The sequence below is a fragment of the Thermothelomyces thermophilus genome, chromosome 2 (genome assembly GCF_000226095.1).
Source record: "Thermothelomyces thermophilus ATCC 42464 chromosome 2, complete sequence".
Classification (NCBI taxonomy): domain Eukaryota; kingdom Fungi; phylum Ascomycota; class Sordariomycetes; order Sordariales; family Chaetomiaceae; genus Thermothelomyces; species Thermothelomyces thermophilus.
Genome location: NC_016473.1, coordinates 2661087 through 2674278, shown reverse-complemented (window position 1 = coordinate 2674278; position 13192 = coordinate 2661087). Strand labels below are relative to the sequence as shown.

General features: G+C 55.2%; 5 protein-coding genes across 5 annotated transcripts; 3 read left to right on the top strand and 2 right to left on the bottom strand.

The window, feature by feature from the left end:
• Nucleotides 1-516: 516 nt before the first annotated feature.
• MYCTH_2301440 (uncharacterized protein) lies at nucleotides 517-1177 on the top strand. The gene is made up of 2 exons (XM_003661651.1): nucleotides 517-572; nucleotides 668-1177. Exons 1-2 carry the CDS (start codon nucleotides 570-572, stop codon nucleotides 1166-1168), a joined length of 504 nt encoding a protein of 167 aa, XP_003661699.1. The 5' UTR covers nucleotides 517-569; the 3' UTR covers nucleotides 1169-1177.
• A 1-nt stretch (nucleotide 1178) lies between these two features.
• MYCTH_2301437 (uncharacterized protein) lies at nucleotides 1179-5615 on the top strand. Its single transcript, XM_003661650.1, has 2 exons — nucleotides 1179-1234; nucleotides 1292-5615. Exons 1-2 carry the CDS (start codon nucleotides 1211-1213, stop codon nucleotides 5561-5563), a joined length of 4296 nt encoding a protein of 1431 aa, XP_003661698.1. The 5' UTR covers nucleotides 1179-1210; the 3' UTR covers nucleotides 5564-5615.
• A 1068-nt stretch (nucleotides 5616-6683) lies between these two features.
• Nucleotides 6684-8896, top strand: MYCTH_2301435 (uncharacterized protein). Its single transcript, XM_003661649.1, has 6 exons — nucleotides 6684-6860; nucleotides 6921-6949; nucleotides 7008-7022; nucleotides 7097-7121; nucleotides 7178-7609; nucleotides 7673-8896. Exons 1-6 carry the CDS (start codon nucleotides 6832-6834, stop codon nucleotides 8256-8258), a joined length of 1116 nt encoding a protein of 371 aa, XP_003661697.1. The 5' UTR covers nucleotides 6684-6831; the 3' UTR covers nucleotides 8259-8896.
• Nucleotides 8897-9101: 205 nt separating this feature from the next.
• Nucleotides 9102-9595, bottom strand: MYCTH_2301433 (uncharacterized protein). Its single transcript, XM_003661648.1, has one exon. It carries the CDS (start codon nucleotides 9325-9327, stop codon nucleotides 9130-9132), a length of 198 nt encoding a protein of 65 aa, XP_003661696.1. The 5' UTR covers nucleotides 9328-9595; the 3' UTR covers nucleotides 9102-9129.
• Nucleotides 9596-9876: 281 nt separating this feature from the next.
• On the bottom strand, nucleotides 9877-11681 carry MYCTH_2301430 (uncharacterized protein). The gene is made up of 4 exons (XM_003661647.1): nucleotides 11458-11681; nucleotides 11312-11388; nucleotides 10821-11247; nucleotides 9877-10759 (listed from the first exon to the last, which is right to left on the bottom strand). Exons 1-4 carry the CDS (start codon nucleotides 11479-11481, stop codon nucleotides 9935-9937), a joined length of 1353 nt encoding a protein of 450 aa, XP_003661695.1. The 5' UTR covers nucleotides 11482-11681; the 3' UTR covers nucleotides 9877-9934.
• Nucleotides 11682-13192: the final 1511 nt, after the last annotated feature.

Genomic DNA, 13192 nt, shown 5'->3' with positions numbered 1-13192 from the left:
ACCCACCGTTTGCCAGGATCCACAGGGCTTATCTTATCTAACCTTACATGATGGACGCGTCCGTAGACAACGGACTGTATCAATAACACACTGCGGGGTTATTTCCTGGGTTCAGCTGCAAGTCCCCCATTTTGTGCCGCTTCAAGTCTCAATCCCAGACTGACACCCAGAATGGCACCCCAGGCTGTCCGAGGCGCTTGGCTGGTCGACCCAGCCACTACCCGGTTTGGGTATGCGCTTGCACAGCAGGTGGTTTCTGCGCCCATGCCGCGTCGTTCGGCGCGCTTTACCCAACCTTGCCGCACACCCCGCGCACTCGCACAATCTGAGCCCAGTTCTCATCTACGAGTCCCAGTCCCCGGTCTGGCCAAGCATATCCTTTGACGAGAGCGAGTTGCTCTAAGCTTCTTTTGCTGGCTGGCACCGACAGTTTTAGTCAAGCTTCGACGCTCCTTCGCCTGCGCTCATTACCCTGGAACCACGTGCCGAATGAAGCGCTGGAGCCTGACCAGAGTCACGATGCGGATTTTCGCTGATGGTGGTTGAGGAGACTGGATCGGCCCAACACTATGGTTCGTGGGCTCTTGATTCATATTGTCCTCCTCATTCGCTTGGTATTAGCGACGTTGTTTTGCGTTCCACTAACCTCCATGCTCCACACGCGCAGTTTGGGAAGAAGTTCCTTCGGAGGAGAGCCACCGCCAGCCCTGCAACGAGCTCAGTCGATGCGACCGCCGTTGTCCTAACCCAACCATCCCGTACTTCCACGAGTGGCACGAGTCTCACCACCACTACCTCCGCCCTTGCGAGCAATGCCGCCGATGACACCGTCGGCCCCTTGGGCCTGAACCTGCTCTACTCTCCCGTCGAGGAGCCCGCGGCGGACTTCATCTTCGTTCATGGGCTCGGCGGCGGCTCCAAGAAAACATGGAGCAAGACACACTCTCCCAACCACTTTTGGCCGCAACATTGGCTCCCCCTCGAGCCCGCTTTCCAAAGAGTGCGAATCCACACCTATGGCTACAGCTGCGACTGGACGAAGCGAAAGCTGGACATCTGCAATGTCCACGACTTCGGCAAGGGGCTGCTCAGCGAGCTGAGCACGTCCCCGCTGCTGGCTGAGGCTGAAGTAAGTCGTCCATGGAAGGCCTTTCTGGTGTGGGCTTGAGCTAACTTTTGGCAGACGCCCCTTGTGCTAGTTGGCCATAGCATGGGAGGCTTGGTCATCAAGAAGGTGAGACAGAACTCACCCTCTCGCTCATCAGGGAGTGATCCCCTGACACATTGATAGGCGTACATTCTTGCCCGGCAGGATGTACTGTACCGGTCAATAGCAAAGCGGTTCCACACGATATATTTCCTTGCCACACCCCATCGAGGCTCTGACTCTGCGCAACTTCTCAACAACATCCTCGGCGTGGCTGGTCCCTCTCATGCCTACATTGCCGACCTTGAGCGAGGGTCATTAAACAATCAGTCCATCAATGACGAATTCCGGCAATACTCGGGCGACGTCCAGCTGTGGTCGTTTTACGAGATGCGAAAGACGTCGGTGGGGATGTTCAGTGCGCTTATTGTCGATCGCGAGTCTGCGACACTTGGATACCGCGAGGAGCGACAGACGCCCATGGATGCTGACCACCGTTCCATCTGCAAATTCGCTTCGCCCACGGATCCGAACTATCGGATACTCTGCAATTCTTTCGCTACTACGATTCGGGACATCGAAAATGTCCGGCTGCAGTCGAGGGAAAAGCAGCAACGGGACCAGCTCAAGGGATTGGAACAGTACTTGATGGTCCCCGATTCCCCCGAAAATGACCTCATCGCCCTTCAGGATATCCGGGTGCCCGGGACCTGCGACTGGTTTATGTCCCGCCAACAATTCACTCGGTGGCAGGACTTCTCCTCCCACGGTCCAACTATTTTTTGGCTCCGTGGCCAGCCAGGTGGAGGCAAGTCCGTTTTGGCCGGCCATGTCATTGGCCACCTCCAGAGAGCCTCGCAGCAGTGCAGCTATTTCTTCTTCAAACGTGGCGATAAATCCAAGACGCGGCTTAGCAACTGCCTCCGCTCTCTTGCTTTTCAGATGGCGTTGGCAGACCCCCGCGTTCTGGAGAAGCTCCTTCGTATGCGGGATGAGGACGTCAGAATCGACAAGGACGATGTCCGGAGCCTTTGGCGCAAGCTGTTCGAAGCCGGTGCCCTGGCTGTCGCTCCATCAACTCCGGGACACTACTGGGTCATTGACGGACTCGATGAATGCATCAGCGATGGCTCAGCCTTGTCTTTCTTGTTGTCGAAACTGGAAGGAGTCACCTCTCTGCGGGTCTTCATCACAAGCAGGGAGTTGGCGGAGTTGGAGAGCCATATGCAACTCTTGCACGTCAATGACGGACGGACCTACTGCGAACGACTTTCGTCGTCAGACACCCTCGCTGACATGACCACGCTGATCCAGACAATGATGCAGTCTTGGGCCATTCGGGACGAACGAGATCGGACTGCCCTCGGAGCGAAGATCTTGGTAAAGTCAAAGGGGTGTTTCGTGTGGTCCGCCCTGGTCCTTAGCCGGATGACTTCGGCACACGGAAAAGAACAGATCAACAAAGTCCTGGACGAGATTCCTCATGAGATGGAACCGCTCTACCTCGAGATTTTGGAGTCGATGTCGAGGATGTCCGAAAACAAAGCCTTGGCGAAAGCGATCCTGACATGGGCTGCATGTGCGGTTCGACCTTTGACTATCCAGGAACTCAATGGCGCCTTGGTCCTTGAGATGAAGGACGAGTTCCCGAATCTTAAGGAGAGCATTCTGGCCCTTTGTGGGCAGCTTGTCCAGGTGGACAAAGCTGGAGTTGTCCACATGGTCCATGAGACCGCCAGAGAGTTCCTGTTGAGCGGGAAACTGCAATCCGAATTCGCTATCAACAACATGGCTGCACACACTCACCTTGCAACGACATGTTTTGCCGCCCTCGCCAGCAAAGAGATGAGACCGCCGCGAACCCGCAGACGTGGACCCGGCCCGACCACATCATCGCCAAAACCCCCATTCGTAGGCTATGCCTGTGAAGCTTTCTCTGACCATCTCGCGCTCTCTGATCCTAACAACGTCGACCTTTGTCTCTCGGCACACAAATTTTTTGGTGCGAACGTTTTGTCATGGATCGAGGTTATCGCCCGGAAACAGAACCTCAGCCCTCTGATTCGCACCGCGAAGAACTTAGAGAAGTACCTCGCTGCGGCTGCGGCAATCCGACCTCCTCTCGGCAAGGAGACGAGAACCATGAGAAGTTGGTCAACGAATCTCGTGCGAATCGCGGCCAGGTTTGGCGACGCCATCCTCGCGTCTCCCTCTGCGATACACTGGGTCGTCCTGCCATTCTGCCCTACCGAGTCAGCTGTCTACAAAGCTGCGAGCCCCGGCCAAAAACTTACGATTGCCGGTCTCCATAACACCCAATGGGACGATCGGCTTGTGTGCCTCAACTTTCATCGGGGACAGACCACGGCGGTGTGCCACGGTGACGACCTCTTTGCCGTCGCCCTCAACACGGGGGCGATCACGCTGTATCACACCATCTCCTGTCAGGAATACATGACTCTTGAACACCCGGAAGCCGTCAGGCTTTTAGAGTTCGATGCTCAAAGCGAACTGCTGGCATCGGCCGGCCGCCGGAAAATCTGCGTGTGGAGTGTTCGAAGCGGCGAATTGATCCATAGTTTCGCACTTGCGAAACCCCTCATGTCGCTCTCCTTTGAGGGAGACGTACTGCTGGCGCCAGATACAGCGTGCCATATCTCAACATGGAGTATGGCAGACGGGTCCGTGTTGCCGAGCCGGCGCTGGTACGACTCAGTTGACGAAGACGATGCAGAGCCAGCGTATCCTCCGTGTGCTGTGTCCATTTCACGTGGCCACAGAATGATGGCCGTGGCATATCGCGGCCGACCCATCACACTCTGGGACCTCGAGGAAGATTCATTTTACCGCTTCTGTGGCAAAGGGTCCACGGATGGCGTCACGGGACCCTATTTCGCCAACGACCTCGTTTTCAATCCCAATGAAGACATTCCAAGGCTTGTTGTGGCATACCAGGATGGCGATATCATGCTGCTAGATCCATTGCGGGACGAGGTCATCGCCTGCTTCCGTGCCAACACCCATACTCTCGCGGCTAGTCCAGATGGTCGACTTGTCGTCGGGGCGGATGGCTTCGGGACGATTCAAGTCTACGACTTCGAGACACTGCGGGTTATCTATCGCATCAAATCCGTGTCGTGCAGTATCAAACATTTGGCCTTCAGCCGTGACGGTCTGCGGTTCCTCGACATCCGGGCCTCGGAGTGCAACATCTGGGAGCCCACTGTTCTCCTCAAGGACTCGGGGGCAGACACTTCAAGCCAGGCCACGCCCACCGGTCTGGGCATCGAAGAAACGGCGGCAGTTGGGTACTCGGTCGTTATCAGTACCATGGTCATACACCCGCGAGGTGAGTTCACCATCTGCGGCAAGGAAGACGGCTCCATCACTCTCTACGACATGAAGACCGGGGCAGAGGTAAGAGATTTGTACAGACCGAAGTCGCAGTGCCTCACTCGCATGCTCGGGTGGTGGGATGAGGGGCAAGTTCTCATATGCATCGATGCCTCCAACACAGTCACGGCGTGGAAGCTCGGTAAGCACCCGAGCAACGGCTGGAACATCGTCGAGATGTTGTTCCAAACCCGGGTAGGCTGCGTCAAGGCTATCATTCAGCTTCACGTCAACCAGGCGTCAGGAAAATTCGTGTTATGCACACGGGATACCGACCATCTGTGGAGCATTGACGGCCAGCAGGAGGAGGGTCGAATCAGTTCAACTCGTCATCGCCTGCGGATGTGGATTGACCATCCACAGTCACCAGACCACCTGATTTGCATAGACGGGCCCATTGTCCGGGTATTCGCTTGGGAGGATTGGTCAGAAACAACCTCAGTCAGTCTCCAAGCAGCACAGGGGTTCAGCCGAGCAGAGTTACAAGTTAAACGGATCTTTCCTTGTTTTAAAGGGCGCAAACTTCTGGTCGACTTCTCTGAGCAAGAGGGCCACCAACATACCCGCGACATCACCGTTGTCGATACTTCTCTTTTCCGGCTGCCAAACGCTTCATCGCCGTCACCGAAACACCCAAACCCTTCTACATCACCGATTGACGCCGACCTTGTGGACAAGATCATCCACATTATAGGTGTAAGCGACGACAAGTTTATTTTCGTTGACATACATTCTTGGGTCTGCTCTGCCGAGATTGAGAAGCCTGGGGCGACCTATCTCCGCCATTTCTTTGTGCCTTACGACTGGTTTTCGAAGATGAGGGGCATAATCTGCGGAATTATTGAGCGGGCAGGCGAGAAGAATGTTGTCTTTGCTAGGCATAACAGTGTCGTGATTGTGCGGAACGCGTTGGAGTTTTCGGAGCGGGTTGGGTCAGTGGGTGAGGAGGGCGATTTCGCGGTTGCTCGGCGTGCGGGAAATGACTATAACTATTATCTAAATCGAACTAGAATAACAAGATAAAAACATAATCAGTTACTGTCACTGCTGAGGTCTCAGATTGCTGCCAAGTGATCCACGATGATATGGAGGTTTGCAGCGCTTGTAGACTTTGCTTCGAAAATCAACAGTCCGCCAAGTACACCTGTTCTAAGCATTCCCTGATAGTGGGTTGGCAACTGGTGTGCTGTTGCTTACAGTTATGTTCTGTTACGGACTGTTCAGGTCGAGCTCTGGCTTTTGTCCTTGCGGCATGGTGGGTGATGGTTGTTCAGTTGTTGTTGATCGGTTTACCAATGGCGCCCTCCTCCTCTATGGAACTGTCCAAGTAATCCCGGAGGAGCGTCTTGACGCTTTCCTGATCCACCTCGGAGAAGCGTAACTGTTGTTGTACCGTCATGGTGAGCCAGAGCTATGGAGGGCGTTAGGAGTAGGAAGGATGATGAGTAAGAGAGGAGGGAGGATTCCGTGGTTGGGGGGAGGAGAGAGGAGGGAGACTGCGACGGCATGAGCGAGCCAGCACCGAGCCTCGAGGAGTCGGACGCAGTTGGTTCGCATCCTTGACGACCGCCCCCAAACGACCGCGCGAACAGGGGACGGGATCGTGGCGCCGAAAATGCATCTCCATCGCGAATGCGTGGAAGGGGTTCTGCAATAGGATGTGAACGAAGTAGAATGGGCGACGCCATCCGGCCTCCGTCGCCGGCGCCGTTTGTAGTCGTTACGGAGGCGGCCTCGGCCCGGGAACGCGAACGGGATCTCGGGTCAAGGCAGCTGAGTCAGCAACCGTAGTCGTGCACTTAGTGTAGAGCGTTGCAGCGCAGGTAATCGCCAGGGGTGCAACTTTAGTAACGTTATGTATAGTACTGTACGGATTTCATTCGCGGTACGGATTACTCCGTACACACGGGATCCAACAAGCTGTGACGGAACAGTTAGCGTCTGGGCATGTACTGCAGGTAACTTTACCAACCTGTAACGTTATGTACATACATACATACGTAATCCGGACTTACTACTCCGTAGTAGTGTAACCTGATGTATGCACCCACCCGCTGGATTCCGGCGGGTCCCTGAAAGCGGTGAGGTTTCCTGAACGATTCCTGCCGGCGGTGCCCCGCCTGCCCCTCGGAATTCTGCCACCTCAAAACGTGGGGTTCCCATCTACTGCTAGGATTCATTCGAGCTACAAGTCCCAAGCCCGTCTGATATTGGCCTCTGATATTCGTTCCTTTCCCATCACCCATTAGGTACTGAGACCTACTAGGGCAAATTCGCCCTGAATATTCAAGATGGTGAACATTACGGAGAAGATCAAGGAGTAGGTGCATCTCTTCTCGAGTCCGAATACATGTAATGGAACCTCGACTGACATGCACAGGATCGAGGAGGAGATGAGGAGGACCCAAAGTCTGTTCCATTGCCAGCATCCCGGTTCAGTGAGATTCTCGGCTAACATGTATTACAGAAAATAAGGCAACCGGTACGCACGGCATTGCGTTTGCCTCGAACTGGAGAGCTGGTTTTGGGACAGTCTTGCTGACACAGCTACGCTAGAGTATCATTTGGGTCTGTTAAAAGGGTGAGTAAGTGGCCAGTGCCGCCTTTCTTTGACTACTAAGGGCTAACGGCATGAAGAAAGCTTGCTCGCCTTCGCGCTCAGTTGCTGGAACCAGGACCGGGATCAGGGGGCGGTGGAGGCACGGGCTTCGACGTGAGCAAGAGCGGCGATGCACGGATAGCTCTAGTTGGGTTCCCGTCCGTGGGCAAGTCGACGTTTCTCTCCAAGGTGACCAAGACCAAGTCTGAAGTCGCCTCTTACGCCTTCACAACCCTGACCGCCATCCCTGGTGTACTCGAATATGGCGGGGCCGAGATCCAGCTGCTCGACTTGCCTGGAATCATCGAGGGTGCGGCGGAAGGCAAAGGGAGAGGGCGGCAGGTTATCTCGGCGGCAAAGACTAGCGATCTCATTCTCATGGTGCTCGATGCGACAAAGAGGGCAGAGCAGAGGGCGTTGTTGGAAGCCGAATTGGAGGCAGTAGGGATCCGGCTGAATCGCGAGCCACCGTAAGCCTGGCCATGACTGAATCCATCCCTCGGCGAGCACTCTGTCTCACATGCCAATCGCAGAAACATCTACCTCAAGCCCAAGAAAGCCGGCGGCATGAAGATCACCTTCCAGTCGCCACCCAAGGGCCTTGACGAGAAGATGATCATGAATATCCTCCGGGACTACAAGCTTCTCAACTGCGAGGTGCTTGTGCGCGACGAGAACTGCACGGTCGACGACCTGATCGACGTCATCATGAAGGACCACCGCAAGTACATCAAGTGCCTGTACGTCTACAACAAGATCGACAGCGTCTCGATCGAATTCCTCGATAAGCTGGCGCGGGAGCCGAACACGGTGGTCATGAGCTGCGAGCTAGACCTGGGCATTCAGGACGTCGTCGACCGCTGCTGGAAGGAACTAAACCTGATCCGCATCTACACCAAGCGCAAAGGCGTCGACCCGGACTTCAACGAGGCCCTCATCGTGCGGAACAACAGCACCATCGAGGACGTCTGCGACCGCATCCACCGCTCGCTCAAGGACACCTTCAAGTACGCCTTGGTCTGGGGCGCCAGCGCGAGGCATGTCCCCCAGAGGGTAGGGTTAGGGCATGTGGTTGCAGACGAGGACGTCGTGTACATCGTCAGCGGGTGGAAAGCGTAGTTCCGGTGAAGATGGAAATGAACGATTATTCACCCGACCCACATCCATGTTTGTGCGGAATGAAGAACTTGGTGATGATAGCGATATTTCATTCGTTTTGCCTATGTTTGCCAGCTGTCATGCCCAGTCGTAACAAGCCTCGTCCTGATCCCCCCAATAACAAGAGGTTCCCATATCAATTACAAGACAAGAACAAAAACGAAAACAAGAGAACATCCGAAACGCCACCGTGGTAGACCAACCATATCGTTTCCTCCTTCCCTCGACAGCCCGATCGTCCTTCTATGCGAAATCAAAAGAAACGGAACAAAGAAAACAAATAGAAAAGGGATTAAGAGGAACCAGAACTAGGCTTCAGCCGAGATGCCCCATGTCCCGACGACGTGTAGTGAAAACATCGCAGACTGGGTGGTCGAACTGAGGAGAAGGAAGAAAGAAAGAAGAAGGGAGGAAGAGCCAAAATAGCGGGGCTCAGTTGCCGAAGGGGTTGGCATCTCGTGCGGGCGCGGCAGCCGGCTTACTGCCGAAGAGCGCGCCTCCGTTGCTGACGCCCTCGGCCTCAAGTCTCTTAGCTGACGCCTGGGCGAAGAGCGACTTTGGCTTGACTCTATAACGCGCAATCATCTGTTAGCTCCTCGTCTTGTAACCTGAAAGAGAAAGATGGAGAGAAAAGGAGATGAAAGGCTCTGAGAAGAGAAAAAAGGCCGGGAAAGTGGTGGGGGGAGGGGGAGAGGGGGGCTGCACGTACTTGCCGACCTGCTTGCTGCGAAAGGCGGACAGCTTCGCGGTGCAAGGGCTCATGATGTTATCCGAGGGGGAAACAAAGGTCTTGTTCCTAAAAAAAAAAAAAAAAAAAAAGCAGATGTCAGCGCTAGGTGATCGTCTGCGGCGAGCTTGTCGTCGTCACGTACTCGCCCCCCTGCTCCATCTTGGACTGGAAGACCTGGCGGTGGTGCTCCATGCTCATGATGTTGGGCTTGGTGTTTGCGTCGATCTCGAAAGCGGCGTTTCCTTGAGCAGGCATCGACGTGTTGACGTCTCGAGCGGCGAGCACGGTAGAGGAAGACATTGTTGTTGGATGTATGTATGGGCGAGGATGCCAGAGTCGGCCTAGAGTTTGCTGTCTCGTGCGAAGCAAGATGGGAGAGGGAGCTGTTTTTTTTTCTTGTGATTGCGAGTTGTTGCGTGTGGGAAGGACAGATGAGAAATGGGTCGGTACTGCTTGCAGACTTAAATTTTGTTCCAGGAATGTGGTTGTTGCATGACTGAGGGGCGCGGCAGAAAAAAAGAGTAGGAAAACACATTTCCGGTTTAGGCAGCATCGGCCGGGCAACGGCTGGGCCATGGTGGCAAAGATCCCACAGCAACCCCACCACCCCCTGTGCCTTGGCGGGTAAACGGCCAGGGGGTAGACGTCATGGGCTCCGAGTAACCCCAAACAGGACGAAATCAAACAAACTAGTTAATCCGTACTGAGTACAACAAGGAGAGAATGCATACGCAGTACGGAATACACAACGCAATGCATGCCGAACATCGGTGGACCAAGGGCTGCAGTATCATAGGCAGTGTCATATTTCCCCCCCCCCCCCAAAAAAAAAAAAGGGAAAAGGGACATAAAGAGAAGAGGTAGATTGTATATTGAGTTGTCAGAGCTAGACACCTACACTTAGTGTTCAGGCGGACCGCTTAATGTTGGACCCGATCTCGGTCCGCGTTGCGCCGTACTGCTTCATCAGCTGCTCGGACTTTGCCTTTTGCGCGGCAATCTTGGCGGCCACCTCCTTGCCGCGCCTGTTCTCGTTCCGGCCCATCTGCTGCAGGTGCACCTCGTCGGGCCCGTCCGCCAGCCGCAACGTCCTGATGCCTGCCCACATGCTGGCCAGCGGCGTGTCCTGGCTGACACCCGCTCCGCCGAACGCCTGGACTGCCCGGTCGATGACGGTCAGCGCCGTCTGCGGCACGAGCACCTTGGCCTCGGCGATCTCGGTGATCGCGGCCTTGGGCCCTTGCTCGTCCATCTTGATGGCGGCGTTGAGGACGACGAGCCGGGCCGCGTCGATCTCGATGCGCGACTTGGCGACCCACTCCAGGATGACGCCGTGCTCGCGCAGCTGCTTGCCGAACGTCGTCTTGCGGGGGTCGTTGATGCGCATGAGCATCCACTCCAGAGCCCGCTCGGCCGCGCCAATCGTCCGCATCGCGTGGTGGATACGCCCGGGACCCAGCCGGCCCTGGATGATCTCGAAGCCGCGGCCCTCGCCGAGGACGAGGTTGCTCGCCGGCACGCGGACGTTGTGGAAGCTGATGTGGCCGTGCCCGTGAGGGGCATCGTCGTATCCGTACACCGACAGCATGCGGTGGATGGTGATGCCGGGGGTATCTGCCGGCACGATAATGACGGACTGCTGCTTGTAGGGGTCCTTGTTGTTGGGATTGCTCTTGCCCATCACGATGTAGACCTTGCAGCGCGGGTCGCCGGCCCCGCTCGACCACCATTTCTATCACCCAGTGTCAGCCTGCCGAGGTGAGTACGGTCCCGAAGATAGGCTGCGTCCGTACCTGTCCGTTCAGGACGTAGTGGTCGCCGTCCCGCTCCATCCTTAGCTCGATATTGCGGGCATCAGATGAGGCGACCTGGGGCTCCGTCATCAAGAATGCCGAGCGGATCTCGCCCTCCATCAGCGGCTTCAGCCACTTGGCTTTCTGCGCATCGTTGCCATACTTAGCCAGCACCTCCATGTTGCCCGTGTCCGGGGCCGCACAGTTGACCGCCTCGGACGCGACCCTCGACTTTCCCAGCCACTCAGCCATCAGGCCATACTCGAGGTTCGTCCAGCCAGGGGACTCCTTGTAGTGGCCCTTGGGCAAAAACATGTTCCACAGGCCGAGGGACCTCGCCTTCTTCTTGAGGTCCTCGAGAATTGGCGGATGGGCATGCCATCTCGCGTCACCGACACCAATCTGCGCTTCAAAAACGGGATCGGCGCTGGCCAGGCATTATTAGACAAACGTGCATCATAGGAGACGTGTGATGTTCACTGTCGACATACGGAATGCAGTCTTCTTCGACAAATTTGGCAACAATGTCCAACGTCTTCTTCGCCCGCTCACTCACGCGATCGCGGACCTTGAACCCACGTATTAGCCGACAATGACCTGAATCTGGTGAAGGCGACAAGAACGGGATTCTCCTTACGGCGATGGGGATCTTGGCGGACATTGTGAAATTGTGGATGTCTGTTTTGTGTCTGTTTTTTCTATGATGGATTGAATTGAAACCCGCTCTCAAAATGGAGGAGAGACCTGGGTGTATGGGTATATGATGTTGTTTGAATCAATCAATGCCTCGGACGACCCTCGCCCGTCGCTGGTGCGATTACCCGCCCCATGCCGAGGTCCATCGGTCCCCGGGCTACGGTGGGCGCCGCTACGACTTAGCGGTGCGGAGCGCCAAGCCCTGTGTGGCTTACGAAAATGCGGAGGTGGCTTGAACCAAGTGCTTGGGAGCACACTACGCTACCTGCGCTGTAACGGGGTTGGCATACAGCGAAAACGTACCATTTCAGGTTGACACCCATCGCGCATGGAAAAGTACGTTACCTTACCTGAATTTCCTACCGCGTAGAGATTTGGTTCTTCCGTCTCCCATCCTAGGGTTCTAGGAACGGCGTTTTAACAAATTTTCATCGGCTTACGCTCCCTCTCGAGTCCAGGTTGCCAGCCTCTCTTTACTCCGTACCAGAAACTACCGTTGGGGGATGCGCCTCTGAGATCTGAGATCGGTAGTGTAGGTAACGTACCTCGGTATCCGGTAGTTGCATGCGAAGTCTAGCCTAAACTGTGGTTGGATAATAGCAAACAATGGGAGGAGCGGCCGCACAACTCGGTATCTCTGGGCAACCTGCGCGACATACCAGGTTGTCAGGCTGCTCAGCTGCCTCGCTTGCTACCTGCGGAGGTCAATGAATAATTGAAGCATTGCGCGGCCTGGTGCGCTGACGATCCGGCCCCGTGCGTACTCGTGCTGGGGGGGAGTGAGCCTGCAATGCAACTCATACATACACAGTTTGGACACAAAGACTAGTTATTCTGTAGCCAACGCCGGCTCTTACTATAGTACACCTCTTCCAGCATTATTAATCCTAACTAGTGCGATACATGCCCCACAACTAACGCAAATCAGAAAAGTAGCCAAGAAGTCTAGGTACAACTAACACAATACAAATTTCTATAAGACAGAAGTATCAATACCCAGTCTCTCCCTCCTGGTTTTCAAGCCGTCGGGGCATTGAGTGTGCCAGGCACTGAAGAAACTCGGGGGGCACTGCCTCCCACGCCTCCAGAACAGCCAGTCGAAGCCCTGTAAGGCTCAGCGATTGAACATCGTAGCGATGTTCAAGCCAATCCTTCATCCAGTGCCATACATTATAAATAGGGCTCAAATCTGGGCTTCGAGCTGGCCACTATAGGACCTAGATTCCTATACTCGAAAGGATATCCCTTGCTGACTTGGCTGTCAACCTGGGGATTTTATCTGTAAGTACCTTCATATAGAAAATTATAAGGAGAGTGACATGGTGTGAGAATTGTGTAAGTGGCTTGCAAAAGAATTGAAAAAAGTGGGGCATGTATCGCACTAGGATTAATAATGCTGGAAGAGGTGTAAGTAATCCGTACGGAGTACTTGTGGGCACACAGGAGGTCGTTGCCGAAACGCAGCATCCAGACCAGGAACTGGACCCAGGACCCGGCCCGGACTTTGGAGGGCCCGCGGATCCTCTAGCGGAGGTCGATCCAATAGGGTAAGGTCGCCTTTGGCGCCTCCGGCCCGCAGGGTCCAGGTGCTGAGGCATGCCGAGCGTTTCGTGATGTTCCAAGCCGCCAACACCAACGAATGAATACCACTCGTTCCACTGAGTCTGAAGCCGACG

Excerpts from the sequence above, each read along its gene's own strand:
- MYCTH_2301437 (XM_003661650.1), top strand. The coding sequence starts at position 1,211 with ATGGGAGGCTTGGTCATCAAGAAG. Across the intron at positions 1,235-1,291 it reads GAGGCTTGGTCATCAAGAAG|GCGTACATTCTTGCCCGGCA; the intron begins GTGAGACAGAAC and ends ACACATTGATAG.
- MYCTH_2301435 (XM_003661649.1), top strand. The coding sequence starts at position 6,832 with ATGGTGAACATTACGGAGAAGATCAAGGA. Across the intron at positions 6,861-6,920 it reads ATTACGGAGAAGATCAAGGA|GATCGAGGAGGAGATGAGGA; the intron begins GTAGGTGCATCT and ends TGACATGCACAG. Across the intron at positions 7,122-7,177 it reads CATTTGGGTCTGTTAAAAGG|AAAGCTTGCTCGCCTTCGCG; the intron begins GTGAGTAAGTGG and ends AACGGCATGAAG.
- MYCTH_2301433 (XM_003661648.1), bottom strand. The coding sequence starts at position 9,327 with ATGTCTTCCTCTACCGTGCTCGCCGCTCGAGACGTCAACACGTCGATG.
- MYCTH_2301430 (XM_003661647.1), bottom strand. The coding sequence starts at position 11,481 with ATGTCCGCCAAGATCCCCATCGCC. Across the intron at positions 11,389-11,457 it reads CCGCCAAGATCCCCATCGCC|GTCCGCGATCGCGTGAGTGA; the intron begins GTAAGGAGAATC and ends CGTGGGTTCAAG. Across the intron at positions 10,760-10,820 it reads ACTACGTCCTGAACGGACAG|AAATGGTGGTCGAGCGGGGC; the intron begins GTACGGACGCAG and ends ACTGGGTGATAG.